This window comes from Macrobrachium rosenbergii, chromosome 6 (genome assembly GCF_040412425.1).
Source record: "Macrobrachium rosenbergii isolate ZJJX-2024 chromosome 6, ASM4041242v1, whole genome shotgun sequence".
Lineage (NCBI taxonomy): Eukaryota > Metazoa > Arthropoda > Malacostraca > Decapoda > Palaemonidae > Macrobrachium > Macrobrachium rosenbergii.
Window position 1 is genome coordinate 21,422,580 of NC_089746.1, and position 17,305 is coordinate 21,439,884.

The window sequence follows — 17,305 nt, forward strand, 5'->3', positions numbered from 1 at the left end:
ACTTCAAGTCAACCGCCAGTGCCACCTGAGCTAGCCCTTGCTGATTATCCGCATAACCCAACCTTTTCTGCTTCCTCGTATGATACGGTTTTTAACTTCCGAGCTTTACTTCTCTTTTTTCCTTATTTTTACAATTATTTTCATCTTGGAGAAATACTTACGAATCTCAGTAAATTTAAGCCTTTTTAGTTTACAAAATCAACTTGTATGACCAGCAATACAGTTTTAATTTTCCTTCAGTTTTGAGAAACTTCTCATTAATTTAAGTCTACGACGCTTCACACTCAGTTACTGTCGTGTCAGTCTACCTTTTACCTTTCAAAGCATATCTCTTTCTGCTCAAAGAAGAAAGTTGATCTGAGACGCAGTATTCAATAAACTGCCCCAAGAAATCAACAAGATGTGAAAACTTGGAGCATTCTAGGAGAAACAAAAGGAATATGCGAATAAAAAATGGAAATGACAAATCGTAAAGGTGTCATCTACTGGATCAAATCAGGGTGTGCAAAATGGCTTTTTTGAATGGATACTGACTGATGGATTACCAAGAATTAAACCGGGAATTCAGACTCACTCACCTCACACACCAGTCCAGTCAACCCGACGTTTCACTTCAACAACAATAAGGGTTTGAATATCATCATCAAATTACTATATCCATGTTCTTTCTTTATCTATCTATCTCTCTCTCTCTATGAGATATCCAGCCTCCATCTATACCGGCACTTGTCCAGGCAGACAGTTCATCAGGTTTTGGTGCGTCACACCTTAGCCGTCAAGACAGACGAAACTGGATCACCCATTGTTTGCTAAACCACTTCTGGACGGTTCGATTTCACTCGGCGGATTCGGATTCCTTTTGGTAGAAATTATTAATGATTTCCCACGTGGAAGCTCTTTTTAATGGCGCATTCGTCTGTTCATTTCATCTGTTTGTTCAGGAGTGAATTCAAACTGCGTTTCACGGATGCGCCTAGGAAGTCCCTCTTTTCGCAAAGTTGTTATTTTGTTGTACGTTTATCCAAAATTTCTGGGAAAGATGTCGAGAAGAAGGCTGATGACTATGCTAGCGTCTTGATCATTAGATTCATTATGATAGGTGCCAGTGACCCTGAAAGTTGCGACGCCAAATATTTTCTAATCATTCAAATCAATCAACCCATTAGACATGAAGCCTATATGAGGTGTATTGCTGAAACTTCTCAGGTGCAAACGTCAATTACACGGTCAGCTTGAAGCCCTTCTCTGGACAAGTTGAAGAAAGCAAGAACGCTAACAAGAAAGAATGAATGGTTAAGAGCATAACCACCAAGTAAGCGATAGAGCTGTCTCTTGTAGGAAGGAAGTTTATAAGTCGGCAAAACAGAAGCATTACAGAGTTCTAAAGCTGAGTATAAGAAGGAAAGTACAGTCACTGAACTATTCAATCCGATGATTACCGATTTTCGCAGAATAATAATAATAATAATAATAATAATAATAATAATAATAATAATAATAATAATAATAATAATAATAATAATACGCAGAAAGTCTAGTTAACTGAAGTTGCCCGAGAACACAACGGGAACAAGAAACTTCTCCTCCGGCGTAATATTTCCTGTTTTAAGTAGTGATAGAAGATCAAACTTACTGAAATGGTAGTACCGGCAATCGTCAAAACTTCCTACTTGAGGATGCAGTTTTATAAGTAATCAGATTAACTTTCTTATGCAGTTAAAGTGATTTTGATGTGTAATGAAGTTTACCTCTAATAACTCAGTTCTACTTTCAAGATAAGTCAAGCGTTTTTTCCGACTAAAAAACTTTAATTTATTTCAAGGAGTCGAGTGCCTTTTATAAGTAGTCAAATTTACCTTTACGCTTGATCAAATTAACTTTTATCAACAAACAAATTTACTAACACAGTTAAACTGCAATTGCATCAGACTAGTAATTTTCTTTATCATGAATGATTTAATAATGAATATGCTACATCCCCTCCCACCTCATTCAACCTCATTGTTTCTGTCATCAGCCTCGACACACCTGGGGGAGCTACGAGAGACTGCGAGATGGCATTCCTGCAGGAGGCGCAGCGACAGACGCGGCAGGAGTCGAGAACGGAGTGATCGGGGAGTCTACTCGGTGAGGGAGTGTAATTGGGTGAGATTCCTCACCATCTGGCCCCATTACACTCCTCAGGTGAATGTGGTGGGCACTTTGCCATCCCACAACACCATCGCCTTCACGGTCATCAGGTAAGAAGGGTCTTTCTTAGTATAATAAAAGAAAGTATAAACATCTGACGGTAAATAACAAAAGGCAAAAGCATTTGACGGTAAATAACAAAAGGCAAAAGCATTTGACGGCAAATAACAAGGAAGCTTTAAATAATTTGATGCTTTTTAACAACAGAAAACAAAATCATTTGATAGTAGATAAGAAAAATTCGAAAATAAATCAAGAACATCCGACGGGCAACAGCTGCAGAAGACAAAAATATATAACTGATAAAAAGAAAATCAAACATTTTAGAAGCAAAAACAACAAAAACCAAAATCATCTGACACAAAACAACTACACAAAACCCAAATATTTGATAAATAATGACAGCAAAAATAACAATACACCAAAATATTTACGATTATACCATCCTATGGTAAATGAAACCCAGATAACCTTATTAACTGTGCTAATCTCACTCTCTCTCTCTCTCTCTCTCTCTCTCTCTCTCTCTCTCTCTCTCTCTCTCTCTCTCTCTCTCTCCTTTATTACATAACAGTCGCATGAATCTTAATAACTTTTTGCCTTATTTCACAAGTCATTAATAACCTCGTTTCAAAGCTCCATTACTTTACCAATATATAAGAGTTTCTATGTTGCTGTTTATTCTCAACGAGAGAGAAAAGAAGATCGAGTTTCGAGTTGCAATGGGCCTATCAGTCAAACAATTTCAGTTCAACAAACTTTACAAATGAAAAACACCGGGCAAACTCATTAAATCTGATGTTCTCACAACATACTCTCATACAAGTGCTGAAAGAAGGAATCAAAGTCGCAAATAAAACAAGGTTGTAACCTTAAAGTAATTTTCTTTTTTTGTTGTTATTTTACGAGTGAGCTCTGGTCTCTTCTCTGTTCTAAATTTCACAAAACAATAACTTACTCTGACTGGTAAAATGTCTCGATGATATAGGTGAGATTAGTTCAGGTAATTTAGAAATTATTTATGAGAAATCAGTATTGACCTATTATGCCCCAAGGAATACATCAAGAATTATTCCTTGTCCCTCTTTATCGTCCAGATCGAAAGAAGTTTTCATTATGTACTCTTATGGAAAAACATTGTTGCTTCGCTGTTTCCCAACACTCGATTACGCCGAAAAGATGAAATTTTAGCCTAATGCCAGTCACTACTAAATACAGTATAACAATTTTCAGTGACAGTGTAATGTCTTCAAAAGTGTTTAATGGACGAAATTAGAGCGATTAAACCGGAGTAAAATGACTTCCTGTAATTTGTTTTATTATTATTTCGGTGTTTTTCGTTCGATGCCTCTTGCCACGATCTATCTCATTTACGCATCTAGATAACGCAATTCCCCATTACATTCCAATAATTCTATACATGCGGACGCTTGCCGATCCGAACATACAAAACTTGAAACAACGCGTAAGACACAAATGAATACAAAGAAATACACCAGCAATGATACGACGACTGAAACAAAAGACGACTGACACAATAACCAATTAAGAATACTATTGGCCTTTTACCGCAGCTACGAATTCGAACATTCCAACTAAGTGGAATCTTATTACATTAGAAAATAAGAAGACAGACTTCACAACTTGTCATCCTTTAGGCAGAAATTGAATGGCGGGATATTCATTACAGATTTTCGCGTTTTGGCTTTTATAGAGAAATAGGAGAGGTAGTCAGTTGAAGGCCTAATATATTTGTTTTTAAATGGACTTGATACTTGACCACCTACTTTTGCTGGAAAAAAAAGGAGGGGGAGATAGTTTTCGTGTATATAAAAGGAGTCATCCTAATTCTTAGCAAGGTCTACGTACCAACGAGAAGATCAACTATCATTTAGTTGCAAGACTCACTTTGCTGAGAGGAGAAGGGTAAAATGAAACATGGCAACCAACAACTACATTTCCTTCCTTAAGAAGGATATGAGGCCACTAATTCTTTGCATTCCTATCTCTCAGAAGGAAGGGGGATCGCTCTTTTGTTGTTTAATTTTCGTTCCTTAAATGATAACTATAAAAAATACAGCAAAGAAGCAACTTTCATATATTTGTTTTAAAACAAGATTGAGCCAGAAGGTCGTTCAGCAAAGCCTGAAAACAGAGCACTTTGGCCAACACTAAAGACAGAAAGTAAGGAACAGGGCACTGACTGAAATCAGAATCGAGATTGAAAACAGAGGGTACTTCAGCACAGACTAAATCCAAAATGTTGTTTTGATGTCAAGTGAAATCTTAAGATTGTTCGGCAAAGCATGAAAACAGAAAGAGTTATAAGAAGACTGAAGCAAGAAGGTTTTCTTGCAAATAATACGACAGGGAGGTTTTCACGGAGGGTTGAAAACAAAAGGTTGTACAGCGAAGATTGAAACCCAAAAAAGCTATTAAGTAAAGATTAAATCGGAAGGCTCTTTAGAACGACTGAAAACTAGAGGTTGTTCATCAAATACTGAAACCAGAAGGTTGTTTTACGAAGACTGAAAACCAGGTTACTTTGCAGATTGAAAATATGCATTTGTTCAACAAAGAATAAAAAATTTATTCAGCAGGCATTGAAAACAGGTATTTGTTCAGAAAGGATAAAAAAAAAAGTAAAAACTGCGCCGAAGTTTCTTCGGCGCAATCGAGTTTTCTGTATGAGCCGCGGCCCATGAAGATTTCAGCCACGGCCCGGTGGTGGCATGTCCTATAGCACCAGACCCATGATTATGGCTGACTTTAACCTTAAACTAAATGAAAACTGAGGCTAGAGGGCAAGCATAAAGTTTAAGAAATTATCTTTCTATTGTTTAAAAAACTTGCGTTGAAAGTAAAAACATGAAGCAGAATATAAACCCCAATATTCATTTATAGAGAACGCCATCGGCGTGACAGGTATTTGAATATAATGAATAATAAATACAAATTACTTTTTTAACCTAATAAACAATTTTAATGCTATTCCTATATGACTAAGAAACGTAAAATTCCTACATTTATGATTGGAAGAATTTTTTTTTGCTCTCCGCTGCAATTTGGCAATTGTCTGGACGCTTCCAGATGAATGACAGGGCCACTAAGAACGTCCCACGTAAGCAGATGCTTTTTGCATAAGCAAACTGAGACGACATTGTAAACCACAACCGTATGTCTTCACGAGTTACATATAGCCTACCTGAGTGAGTCAAGCAAACGAGACATTTAAGACATTATTACCTACACTTGATATGGAACCTGGCAACCTCACAACAATCCCGTTCTATTTTCTGACGACTTTGTTTGTCCCTATAGCACGACGCTTGGCAACCAGTGATTCAAATAGTCTGTCTGGGAGAACTGGCTAACCAACCGCGTTCCAGGGATGAGGCTTCGGATTGTAGTTAATAACACTAATGTTGGTTTTTGACAGTGTTCTGAATCGCTGCGCTCACTTAGTTTGTACTAAAGATGAGAGTAAGACCTGAATAATATAGAAATATTCTTATTATCAGAAAAAAAGCTTGGAAGGCCGATAAATGCAAAGCAAGGTTCCATAGAGAAACACGATAAAAATAAATAAAAAATAAATTACTAAGAGCTAAATGAGTAAAAATAGAAGTTAAGTAATGGAATGTTTGGAGCTGATAAATAGAGAGGAAGCCTCTTTTAGACTGGAGTCCTCTTCTAATTTCTTTCCAAACTTTATCTTTTCATATTGTTTTCTAAAACGAAGCGAGTTAATGTGATTCTGAAGTGATGGCCAACTGTTTTTCTTTTTATTATATATTTTCAGAATTCTAGAGAAAGGTAAAAATAAAAAAACTTGGCTTTTTTTATATCAATGATTCTTATTGACTTTAGTTAGGGAATTTCACAAGAGAAAAATAAGAATTAGTAGACTCATTTCGTAATTCTGAATAGGCCTAAATATTTTCCAGCCCTATTTTAACGATTACGTTCGTCCCTTTAATATTTACAGCTATGTCAATAATAATAATAATAATAATAATAATAATAATAATAATAATAATAATAATAATAATAATAATAATAATAACAAACTCGTAAAAATAAAACTTTCTTGAGGCCACAATGAATCTTGAATACTATTTCCTTCAATATTTCCGCCTTTACAATACAGGTAAAGATATCACGCACATGGCATTACCTTGGACACAAATGTTCAAATGAGTCGCTTCTCGTGTATCATTACTTATCAGTTTCCTGCTAGTAAACCATAAACTCGCCTCTTATTCCATGTAATTATTAACTCTTGTGACATGACAGTGTCAAGGTATTAAATATACACACATTACACATATTGGCCATATTAAATTTCCCGTAAGAATGCAGTCACACAAGATATGGCGGCTTTCTCCACCCCCACCCCCACCCTCCTTTCTCTCTATTGATTCTTGTGGTGTAATTGGTAGATTTCAAAGTTTAAAACCGAGGAATCCGCGTTCGATTGCCGAACAGGCCAAGGGACGATATGGTTTGGGACTGTACGCCTTTGTTCACCTAAGCAATGAATTATGTACATGGATGTTAGTTAATTGTTGATAGTGGGAGTGGATGAGGAAAGAGAGATACAGAATGAATAAAAACACAACTGCGCTATTAATATTCCGTTAAAATTATGCAGTTGTCTCAATTATTCCTTTATCATTTTTCGTTCGATTAAAAAAATAACATTCAGTTTGCTCTAGAAATGATACCTGATGTTTTCAAAATGAAATACTTTCAATCATCTAATGATTATAACATCTTTAAATTTTACAGGCACTTGTTTATACATTGCTTTGTTTATTAACTGTAAACACTTGACACTTTTCCTCAAGGACTCTTCCTCCAGAGACAGAGATCATCGCCTTCTTGTTGCCATTTGAGAGTCTGACGACTACCTTTCCCCTGGTTCCATCGCTCCCCTTTTACCCCTATGCCCCAACTTGCAATCCCCACTATCCGCCTTTCTTCCCCAACTCCCACAGCCTCTGCAGAGATAAACTGAAACCATCTCTGGATGCAAAATTATCGACGAAAGAAGGTAAGTGCTGAGCAATGTGGCTTTGAGGGAATACGGCACATGCAGACTTAAGATGAAATACATTTCCAGTCAGGCCTACCGTAGAAGCTTTTGCTCATTGCAGTAAATCTGCACTTATTCCATTAATTTCTTGTGCATATTTAATTAAAAAATTGCTCGGAATAGTGCATTAACATCTTGCTCTCATCCAGGATCACTTTCGCCCGCCTCAAGAGACATAATGAAGATGGAATTGACTGGTACCTCTAGACTAATTGTAGCGACGTCGATCTACAAACGCGCCGTTGAGACGCTTATGCAAGGTCAGGAGAAACATGGCCTTTCTCTTACTTTTTTTCTTGCCATATCTTGCACAGTATAGATACTTATGCTACTGATGCACGTCACAAATATATTCCTCTTTACTTTTTCTAGAAACAGTTCTTTACCGTAGATTTAGTATTATTCTTGACAGTTTGCCATGGAGGATTCTAGCTTGATGTACACAAATCTGGCCATAAATTTGCTCCTAGGTTTAATACCAAAAGGCTGATGAATATACGTACGGATGTATGTAAAATCAGTACTATATCCCCGAATACTATATCTCACACCACTGCCTTCCTTCCATGACGCATAGTGACATTTTACTCTTCCTTTGAGTATTTTCGCTGATTTAATCTATTGCACGGCCTCATACATGTTATTTACATGTATTAATACTCTCGGTCTTGCAAGGATTATTAAACTATTTTTATCCTTGGAGATTCTATATCGGGCTTGTCAATACAATCTGTAGGATTTTTTTAAAGGAAAACTAGCTCTTCCGTGTCATGTCACCTTAAATCATTCCAGCTGTTGCTTTTCCAGTCACAAAGAATGCATACTGGCGTATTACTACTTATGGAAAGCCTAATCTCATAAATTCTCATTCCTCAGATGGACCTTTAGACTTATCTAAACCCCTGATGCAAGGAAGGACATCTTTGTTAGACAGCGACGAACGTCGGTCTGTCTCCTCAGAGTCGTCCTTTTCGTCTTGCGGGACCACCTCAGATGCCTCGCAGGGATCCTACGCTGATCCTTTGCTCAGGTGAGATCATTATCATCTCCTTATACTCTGTGTTGTCATGATTCGTCAGACGTATTGCTACCGCCTTTTCATGCTAGTGATGATGACGATGATGATGAGGAGGAGGAGGAGGAGGAGGAGGAGGAGGAGGAGGAGGAGGACGACGACGACGACGACGACGACGACGACGACGGCGACGACGACGACGACGACGGCGAGATTTGATTTACGTTGTGATGACAGACAACTAAATAAATCAAATTAAATCCTATTTCCCAAATTCGTCATTTATCATCATAACACCATTTTCCTATGAAGAAAGATTTCAGGGTTGATTAAAAATAAAGAAATATATAAGTAATCCTAGAAATATCAGCGCAACATGAAACGGTAAGCCATAGTTACCCCTTGTTATCTAAACAGGAAAAATTTTTGAAAATTATTCATAGTGACCTGTTTAATAAGATTTTTTTTTTTTAGAATGATTAACTTTTCAGTCCACCTAATGTGACCGGCCACTGGGATATTTAGATGAATTATTTCTTTAAAACTTTTAGCTCTCTAACCACGTTTAAAGTTGAATTTAGTTTAGCATTACCATCTTTTTAACTTTTTTACGTAACTGAATTATTATCATCAACATCAAAAACATTGTTAATTTCTGGAAGCCCTCCCAAAGGGCCCCATTCCGACCAAAGGCAGAACCTCTCTTATTCGAATGTTCTAGTTTTTAATTTTCACGAATATATAGTTCTTTGTGCCATAACAGCTTTTAATATATAGGCCTATGGCTTTAATTTCTTCATGAATGTCTCTAAGACTTCAGCTAAATAAACAATATTTCCTTCTGAACTTTCCAGAATACACGACAACTTCATCCAGCACGAGAATTTTGCCAAGTCGTACGATACCAGTCTTCATCTGGAGGCGCCGACACCTACCCGTCGAGCTAGAGAAAGGGCTCTTTTACCTTGCCATGTCTGTGGCAAGATATTTGACAGACCTAGCCTCCTGAAGCGCCATATGAGAACACATACAGGTAGGCTACATGAAGATTGTTTAATTGATTATTTCATGCAAGCTGGCGTCGCATTTCATGTTCGCATAATTAATTTAACGACAAAGTAGCTTCCAGATCCTATAGCGGTGATTCGGCATTTTCAGGAACGAACATTTGTGATAAAGAACAATTGCTTTAACAAATTATTACGGCAGCGTAACTATGATTAAAGAAAAGACAGAAACTCAAAACAAATATACTCTTTTTGCAGTTTTCTTCGGCTCATTACTTAGTACCAAATCGGCCCTGAAAAGCATTTTCGACGAGCTCATTCAAGAATGGGCTCCCTAACACAAAAAGACTGTAGCGATCCACTGTCGCGTTTTTTTTTTTCTTGTCCAACAGGCGAAAAACCCCACATATGTGACGTATGTGGCAAAGGCTTCTCAACTAGTTCGTCGCTGAATACACATCGCAGAATCCACAGCGGAGAAAAGCCGCATCAATGCGCTTCGTGTGGAAAGCGGTTCACTGCCAGCTCTAATCTATACTACCACAAGATGACGCATATCAAGGTGACGTGACCGTTATATTTCTCTCGTTATTTAAAGAAAGGTGAACGAAGGGCATAAGTGGAAATGAGGGAAATAGTTCGCCCTGAGTTTTCGTAACATTATCAATCCGTAATGATAGTTTTTCCCATGCTTAAATGTTCAAATCATCGATACCTTAACATTCTTGTTAACAGGACAAACCACACAAATGTGAGGTCTGCGGACGGTCGTTTCCGACGCCGGGTGACCTACGGTGCCACTCTTTCGTGCATACTGGGCAGTGGCCTCACAGATGCCCCGTATGTGGCAAAGGCTTCAGTAAACTTACGAATCTCAGGAACCACCTTTTGTTACATTCAGGTAAATCTAGAATTCTTAGGATTCTCAAAAACAGTCTCTTACTGCATTCCCATCTCTACTGGCTTTGTGAAATCAATAGGTATACGAAGTGTACATTACACTTTTCTAATCACTGCCTGTTGGTGATCGCTAATGTCATGATTCATGAGGAATTTTCTATTTTTGTTCTTTTCCTTGTCTATTGTTAGTAAATATATCTATCTTTTGCCTTGATATAAAGTATTGCATAAAATTTACATCTAATTTGTTCACGTTCATTTACGTTCTTTGTTCTTATAAGGTTTTGAGTAACAAGATGCTGACTTTCGTTACCGCTTAACTAAAGAGCCCTGTTTATTTCAGAAGTCAAAACGCATGTCAACACCGCCCCTCCAAACGCTCTAAGCCAGAGCGTTCTGTGATGGGCAAGGGAACTTAGCAAATACTGAAGTTTTTACTGCTATTAGCATTAATCATTATCATCATTGTTGTCAACTAATGGTGAATGAATTAATTTAAGAACTAAGATGGAATGGTTTTTATTCCTGAATGTAGTGCACGAAGTTCTTATTGCTCAGTGTAATAAGAATATTTCAGCAACTACTGACTAGTGATTACAGGAAACTAGTACGAGAAAGTGCATGTGCTGGCTCAAGACCAGCATAATACAGCAACAACAATTATTGTGATGAATTCATTGCTGCGTTATCGTACCCTAGTAAACTGAAGCGAAGATGACATGGACTTATTAATATATTATTATAATATTTAACCGTGTACAGTACAGTACAGCTTGAAAGTTATGAGTTGTTGAAGAAAGGTGATGTGTGAGTTATGTAAAACTTCATGTGAAATATGGTTTCGACATTTGCCATTGTCAAGAAAAGAACCGTAGAGACTTTCATATGTAATTAAAAGGATATATATAACTCATTTTCAGTTAACGTTGGTCAATTGTTATTATTAATTTAAAAAAAAAGTTATGTATTTTACATAGAAAAGTGGAATGAGAAAAAAACTGAGGTATATGACAAAATCTTTTCACGCTGGAAGACTGATAAAAAACAGCTGAGAAAACCTTACTTTTGTGACATAATCTAAATATGTAAAGCCCCATTTTTCTGTAAAATCTGAGAGAATGTCGAACTTGCAAGTGCTACCAGTTTAGTATCACAAAGCAATTTCAATTATATACTGGGCAAAACTTTACGCATAATACCGTAAAATCTAACTTATGACAGGAAGGTTTGTAGGGAAATTGCAAATTTTGCCATATAAGAAAATCAAGCTGTGTTACTGCTATACACATCAAGATATAGTGCACATTACGGAGATGCAGCAAAATAAGTCTGAGGACTTTGTAAAAAAATATTTATTTAAAATTAGTATTAGGTTACTTCATAATCTATAGCAACATATGAGACCAGCAGGCTTATGCTGAGGATGTCATCATTTGTAATTACTTAAAAATACAAAAATATGTATTACTATTGTTTTTTAATAAAAAATATTAGAATTATTTTGTATTTTAATTTTGATGTTCAGTAAGAGGAGTCATTATTTTCAGTGATATGGCTTTCAGTCTTTTATCTCAAATGAGAAAATATTCAATTCCAGAAGTGTTAAAATCAATTAAATTAGATGAAGGTCTCTAACCCTGATATAAACCTATATTAGAATCACAATCTTTTAATAATAATCTTTGCTATTATCATTTTTCCAATATTTCTCTTCGTATACTTAATTATGAATACAAATTATTGATACCATCGTTTCTCCAATATTAATTCTTAATATTCCTATTTTTCGTAATTTTCTCTACTACCTTTCTCAAACATCGCTTATTTTATATTTAACTAAAAGATTTTTGCTACTATAATTTCTAAAATATTTCTCTCCCCGTCTCCTTCTTCTTTATTATGACATGTACCTTTATTACGTCATGTTCAGTGGGGTTTTGTAATGTGACAGGGACACAGCACTTCTAAGGGGCAGGAGTTGAAAGTTTAATTAGTCTTAGGGCTAAAACGTGATGTGCGAGGTGATACCCGTGACCACAATCATTATAATACAAAAATAAAACTTGAAATTTCTATTTCTTAGCAATTGATCTACTCTGAAAATTAGTATCACAAACTATATTCTCTTTTACTTCCCCTTACCCATCGAACATAGCTGGGCCCATTCTATAATTATTTGAATTCAGGTGTTTGTAACGAGAAATTCCAACTACCTAATATCGATCAAATACATTTCACAGAATTTTTAACCGGCTTTATACTATAGCTGCTAAAAAGAATAGTACAACATAATATGACGAAACATAACAATAATGATATGGTCCACGAACAGAGTTAGCGCCTGAACTGTTCCGTTTTCTTGAAGTTTTAATTAAAGAAAATGGACACTTCTTCATAATGGGTAACTACTTTTATTTTTATTTGATGCCAATGGAGAGTCATCCAGAATTAAAAGATTCACGGATGTATCAACATGAACTGACAAATTAGATCTGCTGGGTGTATTTTTTCATTTGAAAACTGCAACATTTCCATCTTTACATGTAGCCTACGCCTACCTAGCACATTTGCGTGAGTATCTTTAAAATTTTCAGAGAAATATCAACTAGGTTATAATTGGACAAAGAAATGGAACAGCCTGATGAACTGATAAATAAATAGCGGAAACATGGTTAATGATGATGATATGGTACTTATTAGGTGACCTGACGGAAATATGACCCATAAATGAACAACAGACATAACTAGATCTAATTAAGTAGCCTATACATTTCGAAACCTCTGGATATTTATCCAAAACCAGCTTCCTAGTAATACGTTGATCCGAACTAAATGTGTAAGATTACTACTCTGTAAAATAATTTTGCTCTCCTAAGAAAGGATGGGCTTTTTTCCAATACTGTCCGGACATGACTTGCATTTTCTTTCCCCTGGTGGAATTTTGTCTTGTAATTTGTTACACATCTGAATTATTATTATTATTATTATTATTATTATTATTATTATTATTATTATTATTATTATTATTATTTATTATTACAAATAAGTTTTAATTCTTACATAAATCGATCTAAAGATTTGTTCATTAGTGAGTGATGAAAATCGGACCATGGAAAGTGACGCTGAACAACTAAGTGGGAAGAGAATTCTAACGAACTTTTAATACCGTCTACAAAGCGCACCCCAAGGCACAATGTGGGTGGTATCCCGTATTGTGAGTTTCAGATATACTGGGGTTCCTACTAAAATGCAAATTGAAGGCGTACTATCATTATTATTATTATTATTATTATTATTATTATTATTATTATTATTATTATTATTATTATTATTATTATTATTCAGAAGATGGGCCTATTCATATGGAACAAGCCGACAGGGGCCACTGACTTGAAATTTAAGCTCCCAAAGAATATGGTGTTCATTAGAACGAAGTAACACAGGGTCATGGGAAATACATTAAGAGATCACTTATTAAAAAAGAAAAAAAAAAACAGATTACCCAATGGATAAATAAACTGACAAAAATGTAAGTAAATTATTAAAGTACAAGGAGAATTGTATTAGAGTAGTAATGCACTGCGTCTTCGTTTGAACTTCTGAAGTTCCCAAAAGGACCTCTGGAACTGAGAAGTTTGACAGCAAGGCGTATTTATTGCATACTGGTGCTGCTGTTCAGCAAAAGGAAAAGGGGATCAGGGATCAATTGTGAATGTGCAAGAGCTCTGTTAAAAACAATTTATAAAAAAAAATGATAACCAAGAGACCATCCGTCGATGGTCCAAGTCATAACTGGTCATATGAGGAAACAGAAACCTACCACCACGAAACCACCCTATCTAAGAGAGATCCACACCGAAGAACAGCATTCCAGTAAAAGAAGGACAAATGACCGAAAACAGGTTGCAATGATTTTATCACTGTTATAAATTTATGAGGCCTTGCGTACAATACCTAACTTATTTTCGTGCAGTATTTGCTGACACTTTCATTGGATGTTTGTCAAAAGATGCGAGTCAAGTGTTATACCAAGAATAGTAAAAGCTTCAGACTCATCCAGCAGTCCCACCTACATGAAGGGGGGAATGGGGTGGGGTGGAAAATCTGTCCGAAATCTGCTAATCAATAGTGTTTTCGTTTTACTCCAATTCACTAATCCGCTCCAGGTCGCAATCGAGAATAAGAGCAACGCATTTCTCATAAATGGAGACTTTACTACACCCACAAGTGTAGCATCATCGGTATACTGAACAATCTTGTTTTCCAGGCCAACAACCATATCACATGGATACACTAAAAATGACAGTGGACCAAGAACACCACCTGTGGAACTCTAGACAAAATAGGTATTGGTTCGTTAAATATCCCATCAACAGCAAATCGCTGCTGCTTACCAGTAATGAAATCTCGAAGTTGAACTAAAACATATCCTACTCCAAGATTCTCAAGTTTATAAATAAGTACCATGTGATTCACTAAATCGAACGGGGCATTAAAATCTATTTGAATTACTCTGCACTCAAAACCATTATCAAGGTTCTCTTGCAAACGGCATGTCAAACCCAAAAGAGCATCCCAGGTACCTGACTGCTTCCTATATGCATATTGACCACCAGCTAACAATCCTTTAGATTCCACATACTTATATAGCGGCTTAAAATAAGTTTTTTTGCAACTTTGGAGAACGCAGGCCGAAGAGAAATTGGCCTGTAGTTACTGCATTCTGCAGATATGCCACTCTTTGGAACAGGCACTGTACTAAGCTTATGCTCATCCGCAAATATACTACATCGACCTAAACCTTCATAGAATCTACTAATCTTGGGGGACAACACACTAGAAACCTTTTTAAAAAACAAAGAATAGGTACAGGATGACACGTATCATGGGGAGGGGTAGTCTCAGCTGACATGGAATGGAATATGCATGGAACTGGAATTGGAATATAAAATTTAGGCCAAACGAAAAGAAATGGGACCAGTGAGGCCGTTCAGTGCTGAAAGGGAAATTAAGAGTAAAAAGATTTAAGGGCGTAACAGGAGGAAAACCTCGCGGCAGCACTATGAAACAATTGTTAGGAGAAGGTGAAGAGTAAGATGGAAGAAAAAGAATATGAATGGAAGTGCAGTAATGGGAATGAAAAGGGTCGCAGCTATACTGTAGGCCGAAGGGACGCTGCAAAGAACCTTAAGTAATGCCTACAATGCACTGTGTGAGGTGCATTGACGGCATCACCCCCTACGGGTTTAAAAATGCACTTGAAACCTTTACGATTTATAAGGGCTACTGTCCTCATCATCAGGGGTAACGACAGATTAATTACATCAAATCTTCTGGTAACTTGACCATTCTGGTTTGTGTTATTTATGCTGCCCATCCACTCAGTGAGCCTTTAATCCAGGGTGTTGATCATGCAGGTCAGGTACTGGGTTTTCCATCAGTCTAAGGGGTAAGTCTGGACCACTGGCTTTCCTTACAAATCTGGAGAGCTTGCTTACTCTAAAAATATGGCTGTCATTTATCCTATCTAAACTATAAAAGATTTGTTTCCAAACCACCGTTGGTATTCAATTAATTAAGAAGTCCTCCACAACCCTGTACACTTAGTCATATTTGCTATCCTGGCTTTGATCTTTTCCGTTATTTTCCCAATTTGTCTTTGTGAAGAGATTCAGATATATAGTTTTAGCAAAATTAAATATAAAAGCATGTTGTTTATCCAGTGTATTTTTGTGACTTCTAACAGCTGTAATGTTTACAACTCACGTAGAAAAAAAGAAAGTGGTTAGCAATAAGATAAAACAGTAAGGCTACCATGTCACAAGGAATCATAAGTCACCAAAAATCGTGGGGACAAACAACATAAATTAGTAAGTCCTTCTGCCAAAAATATCCACAAATCACTATGTAAAAACAAAGGTGGGTAAATAAAAGAAAAGGACAAATTCAGGGTATATATCATCATTCATGGCAATTATAATTTGGCCCACGCAGGGGCGACTGAAAGAAATCTGGAAAAACAAATCGGGGAGCAGAAGAGAGCAACTAATGTTAACATCAGAACAAATGCAATTATCACGATTTTAATCACAGAATGAATTTTAACGTTAGTAAACTTTTACACTACAGCCATAGGATAAAGCGTGCAGGGTTGTGGAGGGGGTCCTAATTAACTCAAAACCAACGGTGGCTGGAAATTAATCTCTTAATACTTTACATAGGATAAATACACGCTGTGTTCTTAGAGTAAGCTCTCTGGTTATTCCTCGGGCTGGTGGAGAGCCAAATGACTGACTTGAATGACCCACACCAAGGATTAACGGCTCCCACTGAGCAGCAGATTGGCAGTATAACCACTACTAATAGTCCATTATATATTTCATTCTGAAAAATATAAGCCGTCCATGCTGACATTACGATTTAGTTTCATTACCTCTGATGATGAGGACAGTATTCCTCATAAAGCTTAAGGATTTTCAGTACATTTTGAACAATAATGTGTACCTAGAGGTAGGCTCACGAAAAAGGTCTTATTATCCTCACATGTAACAATTGTAATTACCGCACAGGAATACATAACCTGACCTAACCTAGGGTTCCATATCATAGGCTGCCTAACCATGGCGCTCTGCATCATCCCTTGAATCCCTTACCATTGTCCAAAATTTATGCCAGTAGTGCTTGCCGAGATACATGCTAACCTACCTTTTAACCTTACCTAATCTACATCATTTCATCTAACTTGACTTGTGGCCACAACCAGAAGTTAAAGATATAAGGGTAATAGCTTAATATAAAATTAATAGTTTAATATTAAATACCTTGCGTAATTTAACGGAAAGGATGGGGACAGTACACCCTATATTCTCCCATTTCGATCTATTTCACTTAATTTTGCCCAATTTTACTCCAATTCTAATCTCTGCTGCATAGAAAAGGGCACTGACCAAATAAACTGAACTGAATAAAAAAAAAAAACGGAATAAGTAGGCTAATTTACACAGCTTAGAAATTTTAAATTTTCCAATCAAAGTAAACGTCTGAAGACTGTGAAGCCCACAATTAAAGGCTAAAAATGTTCCGTTTCGGGTTAAG

General features: G+C 36.5%; 1 protein-coding gene across 3 annotated transcripts in view; it reads left to right on the plus strand.

The window, feature by feature from the left end:
• Positions 1 to 11,709, plus strand: part of LOC136839301 (zinc finger protein 239-like) — a 36,446-nt gene extending 24,737 nt beyond the window's left edge. For all 3 annotated transcript variants that reach the window (XM_067105163.1, XM_067105162.1, XM_067105161.1), the window contains exons 3-10: positions 2,018 to 2,240; positions 7,041 to 7,246; positions 7,438 to 7,548; positions 8,165 to 8,318; positions 9,158 to 9,336; positions 9,703 to 9,872; positions 10,046 to 10,211; positions 10,554 to 11,709. In XM_067105163.1, the coding sequence (XP_066961264.1) occupies positions 7,467 to 7,548; positions 8,165 to 8,318; positions 9,158 to 9,336; positions 9,703 to 9,872; positions 10,046 to 10,211; positions 10,554 to 10,612 (810 nt within the window). In that variant the 5' untranslated portion in view covers positions 2,018 to 2,240; positions 7,041 to 7,246; positions 7,438 to 7,466 and the 3' untranslated portion in view covers positions 10,613 to 11,709. The remainder of the gene's footprint in view (positions 1 to 2,017; positions 2,241 to 7,040; positions 7,247 to 7,437; positions 7,549 to 8,164; positions 8,319 to 9,157; positions 9,337 to 9,702; positions 9,873 to 10,045; positions 10,212 to 10,553) is intronic.
• Positions 11,710 to 17,305: the final 5,596 nt, after the last annotated feature.